The sequence below is a fragment of the Botrytis sinoallii genome, assembly GCF_014898435.1.
Source record: "Botrytis sinoallii strain Bc 23 chromosome Unknown BSIN_005, whole genome shotgun sequence".
Classification (NCBI taxonomy): Eukaryota; Fungi; Ascomycota; class Leotiomycetes; order Helotiales; family Sclerotiniaceae; genus Botrytis; species Botrytis sinoallii.
Window position 1 is genome coordinate 2,501,986 of NW_024066032.1, and position 25,395 is coordinate 2,527,380.

At 36.2% G+C, this 25,395-nt stretch overlaps 3 protein-coding genes across 3 annotated transcripts; 1 reads left to right on the forward strand and 2 right to left on the reverse strand.

Annotated features, from left to right (window-relative positions):
• Positions 1-209: 209 nt before the first annotated feature.
• Positions 210-4,054, forward strand: EAF02_003804 (uncharacterized protein; the record flags this gene model as incomplete). The annotated part of the gene is made up of 4 exons (XM_038899852.1): positions 210-250; positions 302-3,122; positions 3,175-3,610; positions 3,669-4,054. 4 exons carry the CDS (start codon positions 210-212, stop codon positions 4,052-4,054), a joined length of 3,684 nt encoding a protein of 1,227 aa, XP_038760779.1.
• An 11,334-nt stretch (positions 4,055-15,388) lies between these two features.
• Positions 15,389-20,929, reverse strand: EAF02_003805 (uncharacterized protein; the record flags this gene model as incomplete). Its single annotated transcript, XM_038899853.1, has 12 exons — positions 15,389-16,873; positions 16,995-17,248; positions 17,295-17,432; positions 17,675-17,699; positions 17,753-18,016; positions 18,279-18,385; positions 18,408-18,779; positions 18,823-19,053; positions 19,109-19,709; positions 19,757-20,223; positions 20,261-20,725; positions 20,764-20,929. The coding sequence occupies 12 exons, from the start codon at positions 20,927-20,929 to the stop codon at positions 16,316-16,318; spliced, it is 3,648 nt and encodes a 1,215-aa protein (XP_038760780.1). The 3' UTR covers positions 15,389-16,315.
• A 2,272-nt stretch (positions 20,930-23,201) lies between these two features.
• On the reverse strand, positions 23,202-25,122 carry EAF02_003806 (uncharacterized protein; the record flags this gene model as incomplete). Its single annotated transcript, XM_038899854.1, has 3 exons — positions 23,202-24,276; positions 24,323-24,798; positions 24,850-25,122. The coding sequence occupies 3 exons, from the start codon at positions 25,120-25,122 to the stop codon at positions 23,202-23,204; spliced, it is 1,824 nt and encodes a 607-aa protein (XP_038760781.1).
• Positions 25,123-25,395: the final 273 nt, after the last annotated feature.

Genomic DNA, 25,395 nt, shown 5'->3' on the forward strand with positions numbered 1-25,395 from the left:
AGAATCGCGACCTCAATCGCGTTTCTTGAACTTTCAGCTTGTTGACGCGACAAACTCATTAAAACCTCGATTGAATACTGATTGTACAGTTGCGCTTGGCGAAACTCTTGCAAATTATTCAGAATAAACCGAGATCAGTTTATCCCTTTTGAAGCGCTCTTCATAATCAGCAAGAATAATCGTTGCCCCACTGGCGACAAGTGGTCGCGATGGTTTATATCAAGCAGATAAATATCCAGGGCTTCAAAAGGTGCGTTTTTCACTACGACAGAAGATAATGCATCCTAACACACACATATAGTTATAAGGATCAAACACTCATCGACGAATTTTCTCCAGCGACAAATGTAATTGTTGGCAGAAATGGATCGGGAAAGAGTAACTTTTTCGCAGCTATTCGATTCGTTCTCAGCGATGCGTATACTCAGATGGGTCGTGAAGAGCGACAGGCTTTGCTTCACGAAGGTTCAGGATCTGCGGTTATGTCCGCATATGTTGAAATCATTTTTGACAATTCCGACGGACGTTTTCCTACTGGCAAGAACGAGCTCTACCTTCGTCGAACAATTGGATTGAAGAAGGATGAATATTCTCTGGACAAGAAAAATGCTACGAAAACCGATGTTCTCAATCTTCTGGAAACCGCAGGTTTTTCTAGGTCGAATCCATATTACATTGTGCCTCAAGGACGTGTTACAGCTCTTACCAACATGAAAGATGGTGAGAGATTAAACTTGTTGAAGGAAGTGGCTGGAACGCAAGTCTATGAGCAACGCCGTACTGAGTCCCTGAAGATTATGACAGATACTAATAACAAACGTGCCAAGATTGATGAATTGTTGGAATACATTAAGGAACGTCTGGCAGAACTAGAGGAGGAGAAGGAGGAATTGAGAGGTTATCAGGAGAAAGATAAGGATCGTCGATGTCTACAATATGCCTTCTTTCACCAGGAACAAGTCGCAATTGCCGAAAAACTGGAGGAAATCGATGAGTTTAGACAAGGTGGCGGTGATGGTGACGAGAACAGGGACGCATTCATGGAAGGAGAAAAGGCCATCGCCCAACTAGACACACAAATCAAACAGTTGACTCGACAAATGGAGCTCCTCAGAGTAGACAGACGTCAATTGGAGGAGGACAGACGAGATACTGCAAAAGCTCGGGCCAAGATCGAATTAGACGTCAAAACATTGACAGCCAACCAATCGTCTACAGAACAATCGCGTGTGAGGCATCAGCAAGAATTAAATTCCGTGAAAGAAGAAATAGCTTCGAAAGAGGCCGAACTTGCACAATTACTCCCGGATTTTACGAGACGAAAAGCTAGCGAAGCCGAAGTTAAGCGAAATCTTGACGAAGCGGAGGCTGGCAGAAATAGACTCTACGCAAAACAAGCTCGTAGCAACCAATTTAGGACAAAGGCTGAACGTGACCAATTTTTAAGGAAGGAAATCGAAGAGCTCAACTCCACAATTGGATCACAGAAGGCAAATCGAATCGATGGCGACGAAGAGGTGAACAACGTGCAATCTGAAATCCGAAATTTGGAAACCGAAATTTCTGGCCTTCAGGAGCGATTAGACGGATGGAGTGGCAATAGAATAGCCTTAGCCGAAGAAGTCTCTACTGCCAAAGAATCTTTGGAGAAGTTGCAGGATGAGAGAAAATTGCTACGAAGAGAGGACGAAAAACTTCACTCGGTCATAGAGGATGCTCGCAAAGAAGTACTTCAAGCCGAGTCGGAATTAGCAAAGACCATGGATAGCGCCACATCTCGGGGTTTAGCCACTGTCAGACGTCTCAAGAAGCAGCACAACATTCAAGGAGCATACGGCACTCTAGCAGAACTCCTTGAAGTCGAAGATATTTATCGAGTAGCTGTGGAACAGACCGCCGGTAGCAGTCTTTTCAATTACGTCGTTGATAACGAAGAAACCGCAACCCAACTTATTAATGCTTTAAATGCGGATAAGGGCGGAAGACTTACATTTGTTCCTTTGAGCCAACTCAGATTCAAACCAGGTAACTTGCCAAATGCATCTGATGCCATACCTATGTTGAGCAAGATTCGGTACGACAAAAAGTATGAACCAGCCTTTGAGCAAGTATTCGGTAAGACCATCGTTTGTCCTAACCTCACAATTGCTGCTCAGTATGCAAGAAGTCACGGATGTAATGCCATTACACCAGATGGTGATACTACAAATAGGAAAGGTGCCTTGACTGGTGGATATCTTAATCCGAAGGAATCAAGACTTCAAGCTGTTCGTGCACTGACCAAATGGCGAGATGAGTACGAAACTTTGAAGGTACGACAAGATGAGATCAGAAAGGAAATTGAGCAAAAAGATCAAGAAATCACCGCCGCTTATACTGAAGAACAAAAGGCTAGTCAAAAGGAGCACAAACTTGTTGACGGCCTGGATCCATTGAAGTCAGGGCTGAGATCCAAACAAGCGCACCTTGAAAGACAGAAGGCGCAGCTTGAACAACTTCTTCGCAATCAAGCAGATGTTCTCAAATTGTTGAAAGATCATGCCGCTAAAATTGCTGATTACGAAGTAGAAATTGCGTCCGATTTTAAGAAGGCATTGACGGCCAATGAAGAACGACAGCTTGAGCAACTCAATGCTTCCGTCCAGGATCTACAAAAGCAATGGAATGAACACAGCAGAAGTCGAAGAGATCTCGAGAGCCGTAAACAGATGATTGAGGTTGATCTCCGTGAGAATCTTAGACTCAGACTTGATCAATTAAATAGTCAAGAATTCGATCTTGCTACCGGTAGTGGTTCTGGTAATCTGAAAGAATCCCAAAGAGAATTGAAGCGTATCACCAAGGCTTCAAGTGCTGTAGAGTCAAAGCTCAAGGAAAATGAAAAGCAATTGGAGGAAGCCGAATCAAACATCAACAATTTGGAACAGGAGAGGAGTCGCCAAGAAGACGAACAGAATAAGATTGCTGCATTAATTGAGAAGCATCAAAAGAGGATGGAGAAGAGTATTGCTCGAAAGGCCATTCTTACCACTAGTGCTGCAGATTGCGCCAAGAACATTCGCGACTTGGGTGTCTTGCCTGATGAAGCATTCGAGAAGTATAAGGACTATGATCCAAAATCCGTAAGCAAACTTCCACGATAATCTATTTATCCCGTGCACTAACATTTTTTAGATTCAATCACGACTCAAAAAGGTTCAAGAAGCTCTCAAGAAATATAAACACGTTAACAAGAAGGCATTCGAACAATACAATCAATTCACAACGCAGCGTGATAGTTTGACTAAGCGTAGGAAGGAACTTGATGATTCCCAATCATCAATTCAAGAACTCGTTGAAGTCCTTGATCAACGTAAGGATGAAGCCATTGAGCGAACATTCAAGCAAGTATCTAAGGAGTTTGCCCAAATTTTCGAGCGTCTTGTCCCAGCTGGTCGCGGTCGTCTTGTTATTCAACGTAAAACGGACCGTCGTGCTAGAGAGGAAGAAGATTCGGATGAAGAAGCACGGGATAGTGTTGAGAATTATGTTGGTGTTGGAATCAGTGTCAGCTTCAATAGTAAACACGACGATCAACAACGTATTCAACAATTATCCGGTGGACAAAAGAGTATGTTATTCCCCTCCGCAGATTTTTTATCCAGTATACTAACTTGCCTTCCCTGTAGGTCTATGCGCCCTCGCTCTTGTCTTTGCGATTCAACAATGTGACCCAGCTCCTTTCTATCTCTTTGATGAAATTGACGCAAATCTTGATGCTCAGTACCGTACCGCTGTAGCTCAAATGCTCAAGGAAATCTCAGCTAAACAATCACAAGCTTCTCAGTCGCAAGATAACTCAGATGAAGAATCTGATAACGATGAAGATGGTGAAGGTGGTTCTAAGAAACAAAAAGTTATGGGTGGACAATTCATTTGCACTACATTCAGACCAGAGATGGTGCTAGTGGCAAATAAATGTTATGGTGTTACTTTCCATAACAAGACTAGTGGAATTGGTGTTGTTGGAAAAGAAGATGCGTTGAGCTTCGTCGATGGGGAGGCTCCAAAATAGGTGTATTGAGAGGGAAGCTCTCGGTTTTGATATGTGTATTAGGAGATAGTGATTCGACATTACTTTTGTTGTGATATCTTCTTCTAATTACAATTGAAATGTGTAATTTATTGTATTTAGCTTTGGCTTAATGTGCTTCATTGGAGGGGAAGAGGATGGATATCTTGCGGTGAAAGGTGGGCCGTGTTAGGAAACACTTAACGCCTGGCTAGTGATGAGCGAAGTGTTGTATATGAACTTCAATCAAGGATTGTTAAGATTTTGTGTGTCATAATGTATCATTCTCTTCGAGTTCATTCTATGTGGGTTGCAAACGCTCATATACATGCTATACCTGACAATCAAACAATATGATTGGGCTTTGTCCCGTCTCTATTGAACACACTAGCTGGTATATTGGAAGAAGGAACTGGGTCGTACATAAATTTTGCGGTACCTAGTGTTGTGTGAATGATCTGCGGAAATCTGTGAATGATTCACCAGTATAAGCGGAGACTAGGCTGAGTTGGCAAGCTTGTTGGGTTGATTTATGAATACACGGGTACAAAAGGCAATGCTTTGAGCATCGACAAGAACTCTCAAACCACACCACAATTACCTGTTTTTTCTTCAAACGGTACTATCTCTAAACGCGTTCATGGAGTTGATTGAAGGTGCAGCTCGACATTGACAGGTTGGTATTCACGCTTAAAGGGTTTAGTATGGCGATTGTCAATAGTAACAAGCGTTCTCCTATAACACGGTTCTGTATTCAAAAGAGGAGATCTTTTGTTGTCAAAATAGTTATCATAGTTGCCGTAACTTAGGTATTGTCGTCATTGAAACGAATTACAAGATATGATGTGGGGGAGATTGACTAGGAAAGAAGAGTGCAATGTATATGGAGTTGCCGGTTGAATGGAGAGCAAAGATCCTGAATCTTCCTCTACTGACCTTGCCTTGAAGTGGGAAGCTCATCTATTAAATTTTTGGGCATCGGCATGCAAGTTACAAGCTTGATGTTTCGGCCTAACAACACCACCCACATCTCTTATTCTCTATCTATATGAATCTCCAGCTAATATGCATTTGATTCGCCACGTTTGTGAGATCCAAGGGGCCAGCAGACCATGACTACCTAGGCGAAGACCGCAATTTCTTGCGAAGCTTTGCTACAACTTCAACTTCACAGTACACTCCTAAGTTGTTTCTACAGTGTACCTGAAAGCAGGTTCCCATTTGATGTCTTTCGAACAGCGATTTTCACTACCGTCTCCTCGTTGTTGCTGTCAAATTCCTTTTCAGAAATCAAGGGATATTCACTCAAGACGAGAGTCTCATTTGCCGGCATTGATTTCTTTCCGAATTCTCAGATATGTATTTCAAAAGCTCATGCAAGTGACTAGAAATTCATTGAGCACTACGATAATAAAGATTGAGTTTTGAAAGTATGAGCATTTCAAAGAAGTAGGATCGTTGCCTGCCATTATACAACAAAAAGTTTGAATAACGTGGTTTATCATCGAGTGGCCCATATCATCGAGTGGCCCACTTTCACCTCAATTTATACTTTCAAACTCATATTATTCAACAACAATTGAATCAATTAATTGAAACTATTAAGAATCTAATAATCTAAAATCTATTACATCATTTTGATAGATTCTTGTATTATATCCTGTCTTTCTGTCACGGTCAATCCGCATAAGGGCTGGCGAGGACATGTGAGTAGCCCTGCAGGCCTACCCCGGGCCGATGCCAACCTGCGTACAATTATAAATTGTAGAATTTTCATAGTTTAGAAAAATTAATAAAAAGTCTTTGTATTATATTATACCTAATTGATTTATTATTATTATCTATTTTAATAATTCTTTTTATTCTATATATAAAGTAATTTATCAACTATTTCTTAATTGAGTAATTATCAATATTATTATAGTTTCAATAAGAAGAATATTTATTCTAAAGAGAAAGCAGAATACCTACAATGTGATTCAAAACCAATCCGGTAAAATTGTTAATCAATTTCTATAGGGTATTGGCAGTGATGTTTATTCGGTTCTATTATGTTTTTTTAGTAATAACAAGAATACATTGTTGACTCAACAATTTTGAGAAATGAAAGAAGAAATGGTAGTTATAAGAGAAGCTTATAGAGTGACTATAAATTGTATCTTATATACAACCACTCTGGTCGAGTATAATCAATCTGCAATTATACTGAATGCAACCCATCAGATTATTAATCTCAATTCGGGAAAATCATTGAAGTTATAGAGATTAAAATAATATGAAGAAAAGAATATCGAGAAAACTAAGAATTTCTTTTTTCAGGCAGAAATTATATTTCAAAGCGATAGTGGATATTATTTTCCTATTAATATGAAAAAGATAGAATATATTATTTAATATTTTGAAAGATAGTTTCTAGCGATTTGGTATCGATATATAAGTGAGTTGAGTTATGAAAAGATAAACTAGGAAAACTTTAGGGAGTATATATATAATATTATTATAGATAAAGAGATTAGATAGTAATAAGTAATTTAAAAGATTGTGTATATAAGGTAAAGGGAAGGAGAAATTGTAAATGTATTTGTAATTTATCTAAAAGGTCTTGAAGAAGATATCGAGTAGGAAGTGGAGAGTGTTTGGGTTGAGAGGTTTTTAGTGGGTTTATTACTTAATATAGCCAGAAAAATCTTGGAATTCTTATAACAATCTGAGTTGTGTAATGAGTTTATAAGATAAGTCTGTAGATTGGAAAGTATGGAGAAATTGTTTTGAAGAAAAGATACAGGGAAGCTATAGTAACCCTGTAAATATAATCAATCACTCTCTTGATATCAAAATCCTTTTAAACACCTTTATCTAGAAAACAATCTAATTCTAATTATTAAACCAAAGGCTCAAGAATCTAATCAACCCTTTTAAGGAAAACCCCCTAAGGCCTTGAAATATTCTGTTGAGGTACTATATACAGATTGTATTTGGAACACTATATACTATAGATATTAATAAAAGGGATACTATACTATAATCTATCGAAACAACATTATATATAGATATTGTAAAAGAAGGTATAGAGAATCCAATTGTCAAAGTAATCTATCTGAGATTATCTATATAGAAAATGTTTAGATTCAGTAATTATAATAAATGTTCTATTGATATTGAGTTTATATAAAAAGGGTGAATAATTTTTATAATCATAGTGATCTTTAATAATAACAATAAATCAATAATACTTCAATATCTTATTAACTCAGGAACACAAACTAATATTATATAGTAAAGTAAGTATATTAAATAAAACTAGATTTTTATTAAGAAAAGCACTTCCCTTATATCAATAAATAATATTGTAATTATATTATATAAGAATTACAAATTCTTTATTAAAATAAAAGATAAAAAAGGGAAAAGAAGAACTCACATTCATAGTTTTATATTAACAATACTGGATTTATTATAAATAAATATTATTCTAGGTTTTCTATGATTATAAATAGTCAATCCCGATATCGATTGGAAATCAATATTATTTCAATATCGCTGTACCTTGAGTAAGCTTGAGATTATTTTTATAAAAGAATTTTATTGGGAGATAAAAGAAAGTAAAATAGTTTTTATAATCTTTTTGAATAAGATAATATTGTATTTAAAAATAAAAGGAGGTTATTTAATACTTATATTAATCTTATATAAGATATTAAAGGAATTCTAAGAATATAAAAAAGCTTTCTTTGAAAAAGAAAGTAGTCTTTTATCTGAATATTATTTTATAAAATATTGTATTAACCTCAAGCCTGATTTAACCCCCCTATAAAGCCCAATCTATTCCTTATTAAAGGAAGAGTTAGTAATACTATAAGATTATTTAAATGAATATTAAAAGAAAGAATGAATAAAAAGATTTATTAATTTAGCAAAAGCTTTTATTATATTTGTTTCAAAGAAAGAAGAAGATTATTGATTATATATCAATTATCAAAAGCTTAATCGAATTACAAAAAAGGATCGAACTCTTTTACCCCTTATTAGTAAATTCCTAAATCGATTTCAATAAGGTACTATATTTACTAAATTAGATCTGAGAGATGTATATTATTATATTCATATAAGAGTAGGCAACAAATGAAAAACAGCATTTTATACACAATATGGCTAGTATAAGTATAAGATAATGCCTTTTGGTCTTATTAATATTCTTATAATATTTCAAATATATATTAATCAAGCACTAACAGGATTAGTGGATAATATATATATAATATACCTCAACGATATTCTAATCTATTTCAAAGATAGAATTATATATATAGTGAATATCCGACAAATATTTGTATGTCTTATTGAGTATAAGTTCTTTATAAAATTAAAGAAATATATTTTCTATACTAACGAAATCGAATTTTTAGAATTCATTATCTCAACTGAAAGGGTTACAATGGAACCCAAACATATTCAAACTATTATGGAATAGCTAATATCTAATAGTCTAAGGGATATATAAATGTTTCTTAGCTTTGCAAATTTTTATTAATAATTCATTAAGATTTATTTGGTGATAACTTATGATATAATTATATTAATGAAAAAAATATAAAAAGGAAAAACAATAATCAAGTTCAAATAAATTAACAAAGCACAAAAGATATTTGAAATATTAAAGAGAGTTTTTATATCAACACCTATTCTTTGGTATTTCGATCCCTTACTCTACATAATAATCGAAACCGATATTTCGATCTTTGTATTGAATTACGTATTATTACAATTTTTCTCAAAAAGGATTAAAAATACATTGATCCAACAATAGTATTCTATTATATTTTATTCGAAAAAGCTAAATCTAGTAAAGCAACAATATTTTATTTACAATTAAGAATTATTAGTGATATATATTGTTTTTATATAGTAGCGCCATTATATAATAAAGAATCAATATATTATTGTAGTTAAATCGAATTACAACAATCTTTAGCATTTCATAACAAAAAAAAGCCTAAATGATCGATAAGTAAGGTAAACGGAGATTTTGGTTATATACAATTTCGAGATAATATATAGAATAGGAAAATTGAATCCTATAGATAGACTATTACACCACCCCGATTATACTATCAATATAAAGAGTATTAATAATATGCTTTTAATCTTTCAGAATAAATTAAGAAATAAATTAATAATTATAAAATTGTTTCAAAATTCTCTTATTAAGAAGATGGAGCCTTTATATAATATTATAAGCCTTTTATAAAAAAAAGAATATAACCTACCGTTTTGTAAACAATTGAATTTATTAATTAAAGCTAATTGTAAATAATTGATACCATATTAAATAACTTGCATTTTAATAAAAGACAAAATAATATTTAAATCAATATCAGAAATAATGAGAAATATTTTATTGTAGCTTTAAGTAGATAACAATTTTATAAAGAATAAAGAATATCTGAATCAAAGATTACATTCCACTAAAGTCATTTTACTTTGGCAGGTGAATGCTGATAGGCTTTTTAGATATAATAGGAATGCCTATGTATTACCAGATTCTGTTTTAAGAGCAGAAATCCTGGAAGCCTATTATAATAATCCTATAAATGAATATTGAGGTATTTCTAAAATTCTAGAAATCTTAAGATCTAAATACTTTTGGTTTTTAATAAAAAAAGATATGAAAATGTATATTAAAATATATATAATATATTAACAAACTATTATCAAAAGATATAAACCCTATAATGAGTTACAAACCTTTCTTATACTCTGTAGATCTTGAAAAAAAATAACTATGGATTTTATTATAGATTTATTCCTATCGAAATTAGACAAGAATATTTATAATATAATTCTAATAGTTATTAATAGATTTACAAAAATTATTTGATATATATCCGTTAACAAAGTAATTACTTTGTTGGAGTTTGTATAAATACTGATACAGAGTATATTCAAAGACTTTGGAGTATTAGAGGATATTGTTTTAGATAGAGGACTGCAATTCGCAAGTAAGTTTTGGAGTAGCTTTTTATTTTATCTTAGAATACAATACAAGCTCTCTATTACATTCTATTTTTAGACTGATGGGCAAATGGAATGGCAAAATCAGAATCTGATTCACTATATTAGTTATTATTCTAATTACCGGCAGAACGATTGGGTTTTACTATTATTATTTGCAGAGTTCACTTATAATACTATATGGCATAATACAATAAATACAAGTCTATTCTAAGCGATATACAGATTCCTATCAACATTCCACTATATCAGTGAGGATGCTGATATTATAGGGAGGGCATCAATTGTATGTAAGCGAATTGTTTCCCTTAATGAAGAAAGGGATAAATTGAAAGAACTATAGTAAGTAGTTATAAATCAAAAATCGAAGAATACAGAGAGTACGGTACTTTAGCGATACAATATTGGGGATAAAGTAATATTAAGCATTTGAAATATCAAGTAACTTCGATCTAAGAAGAAGTTTTCGGATAGATTTATAGGTCTTTTTTGAATAATAAATATAAAAACCAGTGGTCAAGTATATAAACTCAAGCTATTATCTATTTATAAGATTCACAATGTTTTCTATATTTCCTTATTAGAATTATAGCATAAATAATAGAGTACTATTGATCTACCGCTATTAGAGGAGATAGATAATTATTTGGAATACAAAGTAAAGAAAATCATAATATATAGAAAAAAGGGTAGAGGTATTCAATATCTAGTTTGATAAAAAGGCTATTAATCAATAGAAGATATATAGAAAGCCTTCTGCAATCTGAATAATACGAAAAAAGTATTAAAGGAATACAATAAAAAGAGGGAACTATTAATATAGAATTTGAAAGAAAAAAGGAAAAAAGCTATAAAACAATAGGGTTATGCTGTGTATTCACAAGCGAATCACTAGTAAGTTGAAGCTGTTCACAACATTCCTTTTTTTACTGTTTTTTACTCTGATAAGAATAAGAATACAATTCTTTATTTGCTAATATATTATATATTATTGCTAAGTGTATTAATTTATTCTAATATCTTTTGAATACTTCAGGCTTTAATTTGTGGGTATTAGAGTCAATATTAACTGAATTCTTGTTAGTATTCGGTATATAGGATTATTGTTATTCCTTCTATAAAGCCTTATTTCTTGTAAGGGTATGCCTTTGATTAATATAGAAATGCTATTGTAAAGGTATTATTATATTAGTGTATTGAGAAGATTCTATAACAAGAATTAACCCTTTTACTCTATATATCGAAAGGATCTGGTATAGGAAGAAGAGTACCAAAAATAGTATTACCTATATCGCTATTATTGTATTCACTCTTCTCTATTAAAGGTATATCAACTTCATTCTTATTCTCACTTTCCTTCTCCTTCATTTTTATAAGGGCTTCACTAAGCAATCGATTTTCTATTAACTGGTCATCGGCAATCTACTGGTACTTACGAAATCAAATATTTTCAGGAAAATCTATATAGATATTAGATTCTCTAATATAGATATTATAATTCATAAAGGGAACCTTAGACTTTTGTGAAATGCTATAATCCCGATATTGAGAATTAGATAGAGAATTGGTAATAGCCAATACCGCCTTTTGCTTTGAAACTATTTAGGAAGCTTTACAAGAAAAGAGAATAGCTTAAGGGATCAATCTTCTGGTTATAGATTGATGGGTAGAAGCTATCGAACCCCTAGAAACACACTTCTTTATCTGAGGGGTGGTAACATCGATATTGTCTTGAAAGATATAGGGAATGTTGGAGTATCAAGAGGTATTAATAATCTAATAAAGAAAAGCAGTATTACTACTACTACCAATATCATTTTCATTATCCTTATTAGGACTGAAAAGGGAATCCTCGGGGTATCTAATTCGATCTTTTTTGTATATCAAGAAACGAATGTGGGAATGGGGATAAAATAACAATTTAATATCAATACAAAAGGATCGACAGCTTTCAAATCAATTATCATATTTATAACACCCAAAGCCTTACTCTTTGTAGGAATAAAGAGCAAAGCAGAAACAATAAGAACACAAAAATAAACAATCGGGGCAAGAAACTTGCCCTTATTATCCGAATCCATTACAAACACTAGTTTCAGAATGGAACCCGGAATAGCAATATTTAATGCAAGCAAATTATTCTAGAATCCAGGATATTAGCAAAAAATAATTCTATAAAAGAACAAGAGATAACTGATAACAACTCGATAGAAATTTATAAAACGCTTCATAAAATTACCTATTCGATTTAGTTTCTTTATAACAAATAGAGATAATGTCTTTACTGACTCTGGTTTTTTAATACTACTCTGCTTATTTTCTTTTTACAAAAAGGCCTCTATACTCTTAATATAGTATTCACTTTAATGTCTCAGTACATTTTCAGTATCCTGTTTTTCTTGACTATTGGTAGGAGTAGTTAGTCAAAAAGCTTGAGTCTGATATATAAGATTGATATTGGGAATGTATTGTGGAAGTATCGGCTAGCAGACTTTCTTCTGAATACAGCAATAACTACAAAGAGAATTAGGACTCTTATCATAATAACAGAAATCTTCAGGGGTAAAGGTTACAATATACTTAGAGTAATGAAGATATATAGGAATAATTAGATTAGTAAGGCTTGCTACAGATCGAGCTGCAATCGTCTGGAGACTGATGGATTGAGGAGCAGTTATGATAAGATAAGAATTGGAAAGATAATGGGTAAAGAATAATCTACTAAAAAAGAAAATGCATTCGGAAAAGTAAAGGAAACTTATAGGACCTCTAGTAATCTATTAATAAAAACAATAAATACATTGGAATATTGTTTATTGATTATTTATAACTTTATAGCGTTTTTATTTTCTTTTGAAATACATCTCAAACACAATCACACAGCACCTCATTTTCTTATATTACACAAACCGATTTCGGAAGATAAACATACATATCTCAAAGCACAACATGCAAAATGGAAAGCTCTATTACAATCAATCCGCATAAAGGCTAACGAGGATACATAAATAGCCCTACAGGCTACCCCAGGCCGACACCAACCCGCACACAATTATAAATTGTAGAATTTTCATAGTTTAGAGAAATTAATGAAAAGTCTTTGTGCTACATTACACCTAGTTGATTCATTGCTATTATCTACTCTAACACTTTCTGTATTTACTACAATATCAATTAAAAAATACTTTCCCATTAGAATTCCCCCCTTTTGATACTTGTTACATTAAATCTGAATATTAACCTTTTATTAAAATAATATATCAAAAGCCTTTTATCCAGTAAGCATTTCTTTTTAATATAATTAGGTTTTTTTTACACATCGATATTTATTTAATACTTTATTTGCTTTCCGAAATATACAAATCTCTACATTCAAAAGCGTATTTTCATAAGCTAATCTCTCTATACTCTTAGCTAAAACTAATACAATCTCGAATATAGATATAAAAGAGCTTGATTGATAACAAGTTATTCAAGATTTAACTAATATTGATTAAGAAAAAACTTCAATTAGATTATAAAAAGTTTAAGAGATCTATTGATTTAGATCAAAAAAGAGAAAAGTAGATATGCGAATTCGAATATCTAATTTTGAGAGTATAGTTTCAGGATTAAATAGGATTAGATCTGTTCCTCGAAACCCTGATTTCATATTCTGAAAAGTAATTAATTCTTTATATACAGCTTTAAAAGCTATAAAGAATTCAACCTTCGAAATATAATTAATATATGCCTTGATAAATCTATCAATTTGAGTATTATATAAATATTTCAGATTATTAAAACAATCTACATCAAGTAATTAAATTAAATAATTGAATATAATAATAAATATAAATATATAATATCATTCTCTTTATAATATACTTAAAAAGCTACTAATTTATAACTTTTATATTTATTCAATATAATATTCGATATTTACTCTTTCTTCGATTCTTAATATACTTATCAAAATATTTCAATTATTCTAAATCTATTTCATTATTTGTTTATCTATTAGATATAGATTTAATAATCCAGTTTACAGGAAAATCAGTTTCGGTATATCAATTGAAAAAATAAATCTATCCTTGAATTACTAGAAATAAGGGAATAGTTTCATCCTTCCTATTTCCATATATTATTGCTATAGCCCATTCTCGATTGCCTGATTATATTGATTTACTTCTGCTACATTTCTTGATACTAGTAATAACTATTGCTATATATATAATCCCTATCATAAAGCCTGTTTTATTGAAATTATAGAAATCGCTATCCAAAATGTTGTATTTCGCTTATATATTTACAATTAATCGAAATCACTCTTCAATAAACTTAAGATCTTTACAGAAAGCTTTTGAAAATTATAAATATAATTATTGTTTTTATATAAAAAATAATATAATAATATATCTTTTTATATATATATATAGTTCTATATTCATATAGTATACTAAGAGCAAATCACAATATCACATGATCAGATCACATGATCGTCGCTTAAGAGAGCTCTTAGCCTAGAACGGCCTGAAAATCAATTCTTATTAGCTCTTTATTAGTTCTTTCAATCCATTCGTAGTAAGATCGACATAGTACTAGCGAAATCGAATAAGGAATAAGAAAGAAAAGCTTTATTTGATGGAATGGCCGGATTAGGAAGAGATCTACGAGAAATAAACGAAAGTGGAAAGCTAGATTAGTAGGAAAAAGCATAAAATAAGGCCTTTTCCCCTCGAATATAGAAAAAGAAAATAAGAATATCATATACTGTTTCATGAAAATCACGTGTTTCATAGCTATTTAGTTGTTAATACGAGCCAGCTTCCCATAATAGACTAATATTAGTCTATTCCCTCTTATATACTATATACTCATATACTAGCTCATGACCTACGATAATAATTAAAATATATTTTTAATTCAATTCGATATTTACAAATCAATATGCTCAAAGCTTTCCAATATTCTTTATATCCTTCGATTCGAGAATATAATTCGCTATATCTTCTACACTCTTAAGTTTAGGTGAAAACCCTTTTGAATTTATATCGAGTATATATTGAATAATCACTTTCTCTTTTAATTCTATAATATTATAACGATTTGCTTGAATTTCTATATAAAAAGGTAAACCTTCTATTCTATATTAAAGAATTGTATAAGGGATATTATAAGTATAATAGTTTTTTGAATGCTTAATTTTTTATTTTTTTTTAAATAGCTTTGATAATAAGGAGTATATGAGCTTTTTGATTATTTAAATTTATTGTAGATTGTTAATAAAATGTATATTGAAAGAGAAAGGTATAAATTGAGGTGAAAGTGGGCCACTCGATGATATGGGCCACTCGATGATAAACCACGTTAATCGTTTGCTGTGTCATCACTTAATCATTATCGCAAAATTTCGGGATCTGACAACAACTACTTAAGTTCTTCAAGAAGCAGTATTGATCATTTTTCATTAAAACAACGACGACAAAAGAAATGGTGTTGTTCTCTCCTCGCTAATGGATCTCCTTCCTCCCACGTAGCTTTTCCCCTACGTATGTGCCGTGCTTGGCACAAACGCACCCCTTTTCTCCGTCCGCCTATGCACTAAACCCCTCCAGTGCCCACTCGATCCTATAACAACCCCTTTTCCCAAAAAGCTTACGGAACCTCTCATCCTGAATACCGGAGTAAAAAGCAAAAGGTAAAAGAAAGCAGATGAAGTAAAGTAAAATACCCAAATCTCACGCCCTTCCCATTAATAAACAGCAAGAGATAAACTCATCGATGAGTCCCCCAAGAGTTGTTCGTGTCATTACTACCCTTGAACGTCTAATGGTTGAACTGACTTCTGTACTTTCTTTTCTGACTGTGTTATCTGTTCTTGTGATAATGAAAATTGTTGAGGATTAGGCGATTGTGATTGTGATGATGATGATGATTGATTCGATGTTAAGTTTGATGCACTGAAATAATAATGTTATGATGATTTTGGTGCGAAGCATGGATTGAATCTGATGTTATATCAAGGATGATATGAAATGTGGAGGTGTTGATGAAATGGTCGATATTATTTGTAGTGAATGTATGTGATGTTGAAACGGGTGTTTGTAAGTATCTGGAGATGTGCGTGTTTGGCGGTGAAATTAAAGAACGTGGTTTAATAAAAATAAAGATTGTGTGGTGGTAAGAAACTGAAAGATGATAATCGTTTCAGTAAGCAATTTATATTCACGATAGAAGATCCCGAGGAAAGCGAATTTACTGCTACCGCGATTAATTTATTGGGCCCTCAGTGCTGGACAATTCCACATTGACCTCGAAGGATTTGAAATCAGCCCAAGGGGCCGAATCATCCTCTAGCGAGCAATAAAACACCGAACCCGTTTCGTTGCAAGAGTCTCTGTGTGTCCTCAATTGTGGGAGCAGCTCTTCCATATACATAGTATGATACTCCTCTTCTTTGGGTTTGACTTCCTTGGCGAGGTATTCGGCAGCAGCATGATTCGCCATTTCCAAAACCGTGTACAGTTTGCTCGAGTCCGCAAATCCAGCAGTATGGTATGTCATACAGACTTTTTGAGTTTCAGGGTCAATTTCCTCAACGACCTTCTCGAATCGGATCGTGTAGTATTTATTGGCAAACATCGGGCGTAACAGTGTTGGATCGTATCTGTCAATATCTTCGGTTTTCATCGGCTTAAATGTGACAAAGACCTTGGTAATCTTCTCTTCGTCGTGAATGACTTGGCCATGATACGTACGGTCGGAATTCCACTTCTCCAGAATCTCCTGTTGTCTGAACATTTTGGTTCTGTATTCGTTGACAAGCGTCTGTGCATGCTTGTTGGCCTTTTCAGATCAAAGAACTTCTTCTTGAGAATTGCTTCGTCCTCATATTCGCCAAGCGTTACTTGTGTCATAACATATATAAATTGACAATTTTATGTGATACGGGCTCTTGGGACTTGGCAGACAATGTTCTGGCCATTTGACTCGGCGCTGAAAGTAACGTTGATTGGGTTTCTAGACCACTAGAGGATCGTGGAGCGGATTGCCCCTCAAAGTATCTCGTCATATTTGGCATTGGTGGGACAATCTGCGCATTATGTTCATCGGGGTTGAGTGTAGCAGTTTGCTTCTGAGACTCTTCTTCGACATCTGGATCTTTTTCCAAATGATCTCTCATTTCTTTCTCGAAAGCAATCTCTTCCTCAGTCAGTATTTCTGATTGAATTCCCATCGTTATTCTTACCAGCCTTTGTAGCCTCAGCAAGAGCATTATTTTTTCGATTGTGTTGCATTATCATTTCCAGAGTTTCATCATCAATCGGATCCTCTTCAGACTCTTCTGACTCGTCCGAGTCGAAAAGTGGTTCCAGTTCTTCACTGGCTGTGGTTGGGTACGTCGAGCTGCATAAGATTGCGCCCGTTCTTTCAATACCTCGGCCGTTTTGATTTTATGCTCTTTCAGATCACGAGTCAGAGAATCATCTTCTTCTTCAACTTGATTAGAATCACTAGCAGTATCGGAGGATGAGATATGCGCCGCGGCCAACCAGAATCATTAGGTATGCTGGTACTACAAGCAGTATCATGTTCATGTTCGTTCGATGAAGTCTTTTTCTCCAGCACGATTTCTTTTTCGCTGCATCTCGCGCTTGAATCGCTGATTAGTGAAATTTATGACGGTGGATTCGTGTGGAAACATACCTCTCGCTTCTCCATTAATTTGTTAAGCCTAGCTTCCAGCTCAGAATCACCTATAATTCTGCCTTCTTTACGAGCTTCTTCAATCAGTTCTTTTTCTTTCTTCTTGCGATATTCAACTGTTATCTTTTTCGCAGATGCAGCTTTTTTCTCCTCCAATCTGGCTCTGTTCGAATTTTCCTTCCGAGCCTGTGCCGCAGCCTGGACTCTTTGGCGATTAGCTTCATTTCCTCTCGCTCTGCTTGCGAAATCAAACGCGTTTCTGGTCTACTTGAAGTATTAGTAGACCTTACTGGCAAGGGAAGAGGGGGAGGTAAAGGCAATGGAAGTGGGCGCGGTTTCGAGACTGTAAGCTCTGTATTAGAGTTTTCGGTTTATATTCTGAGGTTCTTTTGGTTTTTCGCGAAGAACATACCCTTCGGCTCATGTCCGGGTAGAGGTTGTAGTTTTAGCACTGAATATAGAACCTCCGAGTGACTTTTGTCAGTGACTGGGTCCGTTTCTTTTTTGACGGGCTTTTTGTTAACACTTTAGGAGTTGCCTGCGTAGCAGCTTTATGAGCAACCGTTTCAGGGTTTGGCTCCGCAGGGATGGACTTGGCTCGTTTTTGCTTGCCAGCTGCACTCTCGTTTTGCTCTATTTTTGCGAATAGCTTCACGCTCAGCATCTCTATCTTCAAGAGTTTTGTCACCACTTGGATTGAGAATTGTTTTGGCAAAGATCTCAGTCATACTGGCAGGAGGTCGATCATGTTCTAAGGATTGAACAATTGTCGAGTCACTACTAAAGCTTCCTGTGGTACTTTGAAGACCACTCGAAATTTGCTGTTCTGGAGTGGTTTCCACGACTGCCTTTCGATTGTCGGAAACGAAAAGTGAATCTTCATCCTCGACTTCGGTGTTTGTTGGAAGTGTGGCCTGAGGAGGTGAAGTCTTTTCTGTGTTTGAAGCATCATCCACAGGTGTTATTTGGGTCTGTGGAGTGGGTAATGAACCTTCATTATCAACTTCCATACTTGTCGAAGGCGTGACTTGAGGAGGTAGAGAGTTAACTTTGTTTGAGATGGCGTCCACAGTCGTAGACTTCTCGCAGGCTCAAATCCGCGATCGATTTTGCTTTGACTTGCGCCTCAAGCTTTTCCAATTGTCGTTTCAATTTGCTCAAACTTAGCATCATTTTCTTTCCTTTCCTTTCTGCAGCTTGGGCTTTTTCCTCGGCAGCTTTGGCCACAGCCAAATCCTTTTCTCTCTTCTCTTGTAGTAACTTATTTGCAGCCTTACGTCTCTCATCTGCATTCTGTTGCTCTTTCAAAGATTGATGATGACGTTCGGCGTCGCGTTTGGCTTTCTTGGCTGCTACCCTCTTTTCTCCTTCTCGGCCTGCTCAGCCGCTTTCCTCTCGCTCTCTTTCTTGATTCTTGCTTCATTCTTCTTTCGCTTCCTCTCGGCATCAATGAGATCTTGCTTCTCTTTCTCTTCTCGCAATCTCTGAGCCTCCAAACGTTTAGCTTCCTCATGCTCTCTCTTTTCTTCCACAGTTTCGCCAATAACTTCTCGAATAATTCTTCTTGCAAAGCCTTCTTATTAGCATTGAGTTCTTGTCGGATGATCTTCTTAGCTGCTTGTTGTTGACGAACATTTTCTTCAGGTTGCTCTCCCTTGTTAGGGCTAGATTCAATGGCTTGGTGCTGATGAGTATTCTGACCAGGTTGTTGTTCACTTTGAGCGCCAAGTTCATCCTGATCAGAGAGTTTCACGGGTGCCGATACCCTGATCGGGCCCCTTCTCGTTGGAGTCCAGTGCTGAGGTATAAAAGGCATTGAACTGCGGGCACAAAGAGTACTTTCTGGAGTAACGAGATCAATAGTGACCCCCGAATTGTTAGATCTATTTGAATCACTGGATGGAATTTGATGAACCTGCTCTGCGACTTCGAGATTCTTTCTTCGAAATACACTAGACTTTGGCAGAGCATTTATAAAACTCATGGGACATTATGGACCCCCACGTGAGACTTGGATCTACGACGAAGATCATTTTCCAATGGTGTCTCGTAGACATCGTCATCATCAATAGGACCATAATCGATCGTTCGGGCTTGACTTGAATTCTTCTGTATGCTATCAGACGCAACGGATCTAACTCTCCCCGACTGATTCTTTGGCGTATGGGGAGGTGGCTTCATCGAGTTAGGCTTGTCAATTCTCCCTTGCAATCTGTTCGCAGAGGAAGGTTTGGGTACAGCAAAATCATGGCTTGACCATAATGGCGAGCGAAGTTGGTTCTCTTTCTCCTGTCTCTGGGCCCTGACACTGTACGTACCATTTCCAGTACCCAGATATTGAATATCGCTATTGTCGTTGGAGATTCGTGGGGCTAGGCTCTGTGCACGAGATTGACCATGACGTTGCCTTTGCTTGGGTGTACCGACTGATTCTTTATTGACTCTGGAAGTTTCTTTGCGGCCTCTACCAGCTGTTCTATGAGCATCTGTGTTAGGTGGCATAGATACGTAGGTTTGGCTCCTCCTTCATGCGCCTCTTAGTTTGAGCATTATTCTGCGGTGAAAATACGCCTTGTTGTCTGTCAAACTGCTGGTTGTAATTCTCCATTATAGCATAACCTTGATCCTCGTATAAGTCTCTTGCACGTGAGCGGCTACGGGCGGTCGACTGTTTACTAACTGCCACGGAATTCTCGACATTTTGGTACCCTTCGAATACATGATTTGTCCTGACCTTATATCGAGCATCATTGCGGGCAACAGACTTATTGCGAGACCGCGAGATCGCCGAGATGTGATCATATACAACCTCCTCTACGTTTGTTGTGCGGCCACGTTCAATGCGACTTGGGTGCTCACTCTGATGTCGCTTCCTTCTGTCCTGTGCAGGTTGAGCGGGACTTATCACTCTTTTATGGTTGGTCTGTGGTTGTTGCAAGACGACAGGGTGTTCATCCGATGAGCTTTCATCGTCTGAAAAGTGTTGATAAGCTTCATGGGCACGTTCCGACCTCTATGTTGTGAATTAGGAGTTTTTGATTGCTGGTAGTATTGAGGTTGTGGTTCCGGTTGCTCTTGTGAGTGATGAGCCTTTTCTTTTTTGAATCGAGGCTGAGATTGATTCCTAGAACTGCAACTTGGCAAGGGATCAGGATCCCATGTATCGTCGAGCTCCATTTTCGACATCAATGTTCTGCAAGAATTTGTTGAGAAGATGAAAGCGTTAGTGGTGTAGATATGAAGTGGTGAATTACAGTCTTAGGTGAAAGTCGACAAAGAAAGTGAGCTGAATGTGTTGGATCCGTCAGGTCGTCAGTAGAAGTTCACAATAAAGCTTGAAAGATTGGAAGTTGTTATGTTGAATCAGTGCGTGACAAGATAGTTGTGTAAAGACGAACAAAAGGGGAGAGAAAGATGGAAGGAGGAGAAGTCGGGACCGCAATACTGAGCTCTGTAATGGTAATGACCTTATCGAAATATACCAGGAGAGCAGAGGATAAATTGCGTTTTTTGGTCTTTTGATAAAGGAGAAAAAACAACTTACTCCGATTCTGGTGATTCTTCGTAATTATGGTTGAATTATGGAAAGTGAAGCGACAAAGTTAAGGTATCAAGATTTTAGGAAGACTAGTATACCTTGACTGTTGCGACGATCAGCGCCCCCCAATAGGATAGACTAGTTATGAAGAGCAGCAGGTTGACCGAGAATCATGTAGTCTGAATAAATTTCTTGTGGAAATGTAAAACAAAAAGTTAGAAAAAGAAGAGGGGAAATTGCAGAAGAGGAGACCTCGAATAAGACTCAGGGTTCCTTCAAATGAATTAAACGAGATTCGGCTAGGTGAATACATATCAATGTAGATGACCCAAACCACCTTTAGACCGTCACTTACCCCGCTCCTCAACAGAAATATATTTTTATATAAAGTTCACAAGGTCAAAATGTGAAAAGAGAAGTGACAATCTTGAGGAAATTATAGCTGAGAATATCTGTTAAGCCTTGTTTCAGTGACTGGAGAATGAAGTTGTCAAAGATTACCACCTACTATTGATATGTTCACAACTTTGAGTGGAGACAGCGGAGCGCTGGGAGCTATCGGCACAATAAAGCATGCGGAATGGATTACCATTCGTCTGTTTACTGTCGTATAAGGAAGGTATCGATAATTATTCTTGGGTCAACAGAGTGAATCATATCATCGTCGGTGTAGATTTCTCAGCGTGACTCATGCTCCCCAACAATTTTGGATTTGATACTTCACAGTAGGTTCCTTTTACGAGAAAGTAAATCTTGTGACTTTGCTCATGAGTGAATTGAACTAGACTTTTCGACAACACTTTGAAGTTGTGATTGTGTGGACACTAGTTACATTCAATACTCATTGATATACCTAGGCATTTAAACCTGTTTCATTCCCGTCCATCATTCTATTTACAAATAGTTCCAAGAGTCACACGCCTAAGTGAATAAAGCTTGCACTTCAAGTATTCAATATGCTAAAGGAAAAGATGTGAAGAGGAAGGGATTCAGTTGATAATCAACCCTTATCGAAACATGGAATTGTATTCTAGATATCAGCCCTATGATTATTCATACCATGATCAATCTCCAAATTTATGCTTCCGACAATTTACCTCACCTCGACTCATCCTGTCTCAGGGAGGTTGGTCCATGCCAATGCCCAACTGAGATGAGATTCGATTAGGACATTAGCAAGAAGATCCCTAGTCTCTACCAAGAATAGCCCGTCCTCATAGCACAACTACAATATCGTGCTTGGAAGATTCTAATGAAGAACAAAAAACACATTGCCAACACAGAAGCCCCAGAGCTCCAACTTCCGAAAGTGCTGTTCTGATCAAAATCACGTGACCAACCAACGTTCGTATGCTTCTTGGATATATCCACGAATCAGACGTACAACAAAACAAAATTCGGTCATGGGACGAGACAGATCTAGAAGATGTGATTGGATCAAGGCAGGTGACTTAACCGAGTCAAGAATCCGGCCAATCATAGTAATCTGTCCATTTCAATATCTCGATGTTCTAGCATTCTTGTGCTTCGCGGTGGACAACGATTTTCAAGGTTGTATGAGGCGATGTTGGCGAGTACTGTTCCTCGAGTGCTGTTCGGAAATTGGAAAGTTCAACAGAAGCTCTCTTTGGAAGTTGTGCGAGATGGGGAGTCGTGATCTTTGCCTCGACCAATGGCAAGGTAGGAGAGGAGCTACTCGGATTAGCTAAACTTATCATAAAGAATTTGCATAGAGGTGCGAAGATGAAAGCTATGAAACAGATTGCGAGATTAAGACTTCTGTTGAATCACTTATCAAAGTTAACAGCTGCGTCTTAAACACCAACGCCTGCCTTTGCAACAACTTATCATCACATTATCTTGACCGTGGCCCTGACAAAATGGTATCTTATTCAATACAGTACTAATTAATTACTTCTTCGACTTCGCCTTGAAAGTTTTCAAAGGGTCTGATTTCCTCCCTTTTCCTCGTCCCTTCGCCTTGTGAGCCGCCCTAGCTTTCCTAATTCTGTTTTCTGTTGTCTTGTGCATTCCCACAAATCCGATATCTCCACCGGTAATTCCTTTCTTGCCTTCTTTTGGGAGGAGATAATCCGGCACATGCTTCAAATGTGCTTGCACTCTGGCAGGTCGTAATTCCCCATCGTGACGAAGATGATACAAGTCGCTTGGGTTCTCTTCAAAATGACGCTTGAGCTTGTCACTCTTCATCAATTCTTGTCTAATTTCTCGAGTTTTTGCTTCCTGGACCGCAATACTCGTAACAGCTCGTAGAGCATCACCCATTCTGTATCGGAAAGCATCTACTTGCTTCATATCAAAATTATATGGTTTAACCTCCTTACCCTTCTTTGCTTGATGCTTGACAATCTTCGCCAAAACTTTCTCGTCGTTCTTCGCCGATTCAATGCTAGTCGGTTTGTGTTTTCGATATTGTTCAGAGGGGATAACGAATGATAGTGCCATTCCTGTCTGGCCTGCTCGAGCCGTTCGGCCGATTCTATGGGTGTATGATTTGGATGATGTTGGAAGATCGAAATTAAGAACGCAAGCGACATTCTTGAAGTCAATTCCTCGCGATACTCCGTATTCCTTATCTTTCTTTCCAGTCTTTTGCTTCTTCTTCGAGGGTTGCTTGGTTTCCTTCTTTGCATCCTTTGCGTCTTCTTTCTCTTCACCAGCATCATCTGCTTCAGCTTCTTCCGCGTCCTCAGATTTGGGTTCGTCCTCGTCTCCCAAAACTTCGTGCTCATCCGAAGCAATGATGATATCATAAACGTTCTTGTTGAATTCTTCGACGACATGGATACGTGAGTTGACAGGTAATTGTGAGTTGAGAATACAACTTCTTGTTCCGAACTGCTCCAAAAATAATTTCAATCGATAACATCTATCGATGTCACCAACAAATATGATACATTTTCCTTTTATGAGTTTCAATTTGAATATGACATATGTTAGAAGGAACTTTTCGTCTTCGGCGCATCTGTTACTTGTTAGCATCCATCGTACAACAAGTAGCAAAATCTTACTTCACAACGAATTGGCTAACGCCTTCTCCCTCATCCTCTGCTTCCTCTAATTTCAATACCTCGGGGTTCCTACAGAATAGGCCTTTCAAAGTTTCAACCTCACTCGTCAATGTAGCGCTCATCAAAACAGTTTGAACACCCTTGGGCATGATTTTTGCAACATTTTGCAAATCCTCATCATAACCATAAGATAAGACCAAATCAGCTTCATCAATTACCATGTGTGTAAGATTTGCGAGGGAAAGTGCAGAGGTGTTGGCATTTAGAGAAGCTCTCGCAGGTGTCGCAATTACGATATCTGGGGAGTCTGCAAGAAGTGATCGTTGAACTGCATCCGAAACTCGCTGGGTGAGGTTGACTGCCCGGACATCCTTCGCGCAGAAGGCTGTGAAAGATTCAAATGTTTTGTAGACTTGATCTGCAAGTTCTCGAGTAGGTACAAGAATGAGGGCGGTTGTGCATTGGGTGGGTGAAAGCTAAAACGGTCAGTCTTTGTGATTACTTCGTGAGACGATTGAAACCCATACCTCCTTCCTCTTTAATATCGAATGAAGTATTGGTAGTAAGTAAGCAGCGGTTTTTCCAGATCCAGTCTTAGCTCTGGCTAAGATGTCGCGGCCTTCCAATGTGAGCGGAATTGCTTTGCTTTGTACGAGTGTCGGTGATTGAAAGTTTTGCTTTGCGATTCCTTGAAGTAGACGCGCATCCAGTCCTAAACTAGCGAAAGTGACATTCTCTTTTGTGGTATCGGATTCTTCTGTTGGTACAGGAACATCATTGGCATCGAGTTTACGCTTCATGGTTGGGTTTGTGAGTATAGAAATAAAATGATAGAAAAAAGGTTGTTTCTTGAAGTTCAATTTGCTTGGACATGAAATTATTTTTGCAACTTATCAGAAGCGGAGCATTCGATAAGGATATTATGTAAGCAATGCCTTTCACTATCCGTGAACATTGAGAATAATTCATAACCATATGCGCATGGCATCCTTCACACGAATATATCACGCACCTAATTGATTGATGGCTATGATCATTTGTCATCAAATAATCCAAAAGGCAATATCATCGCT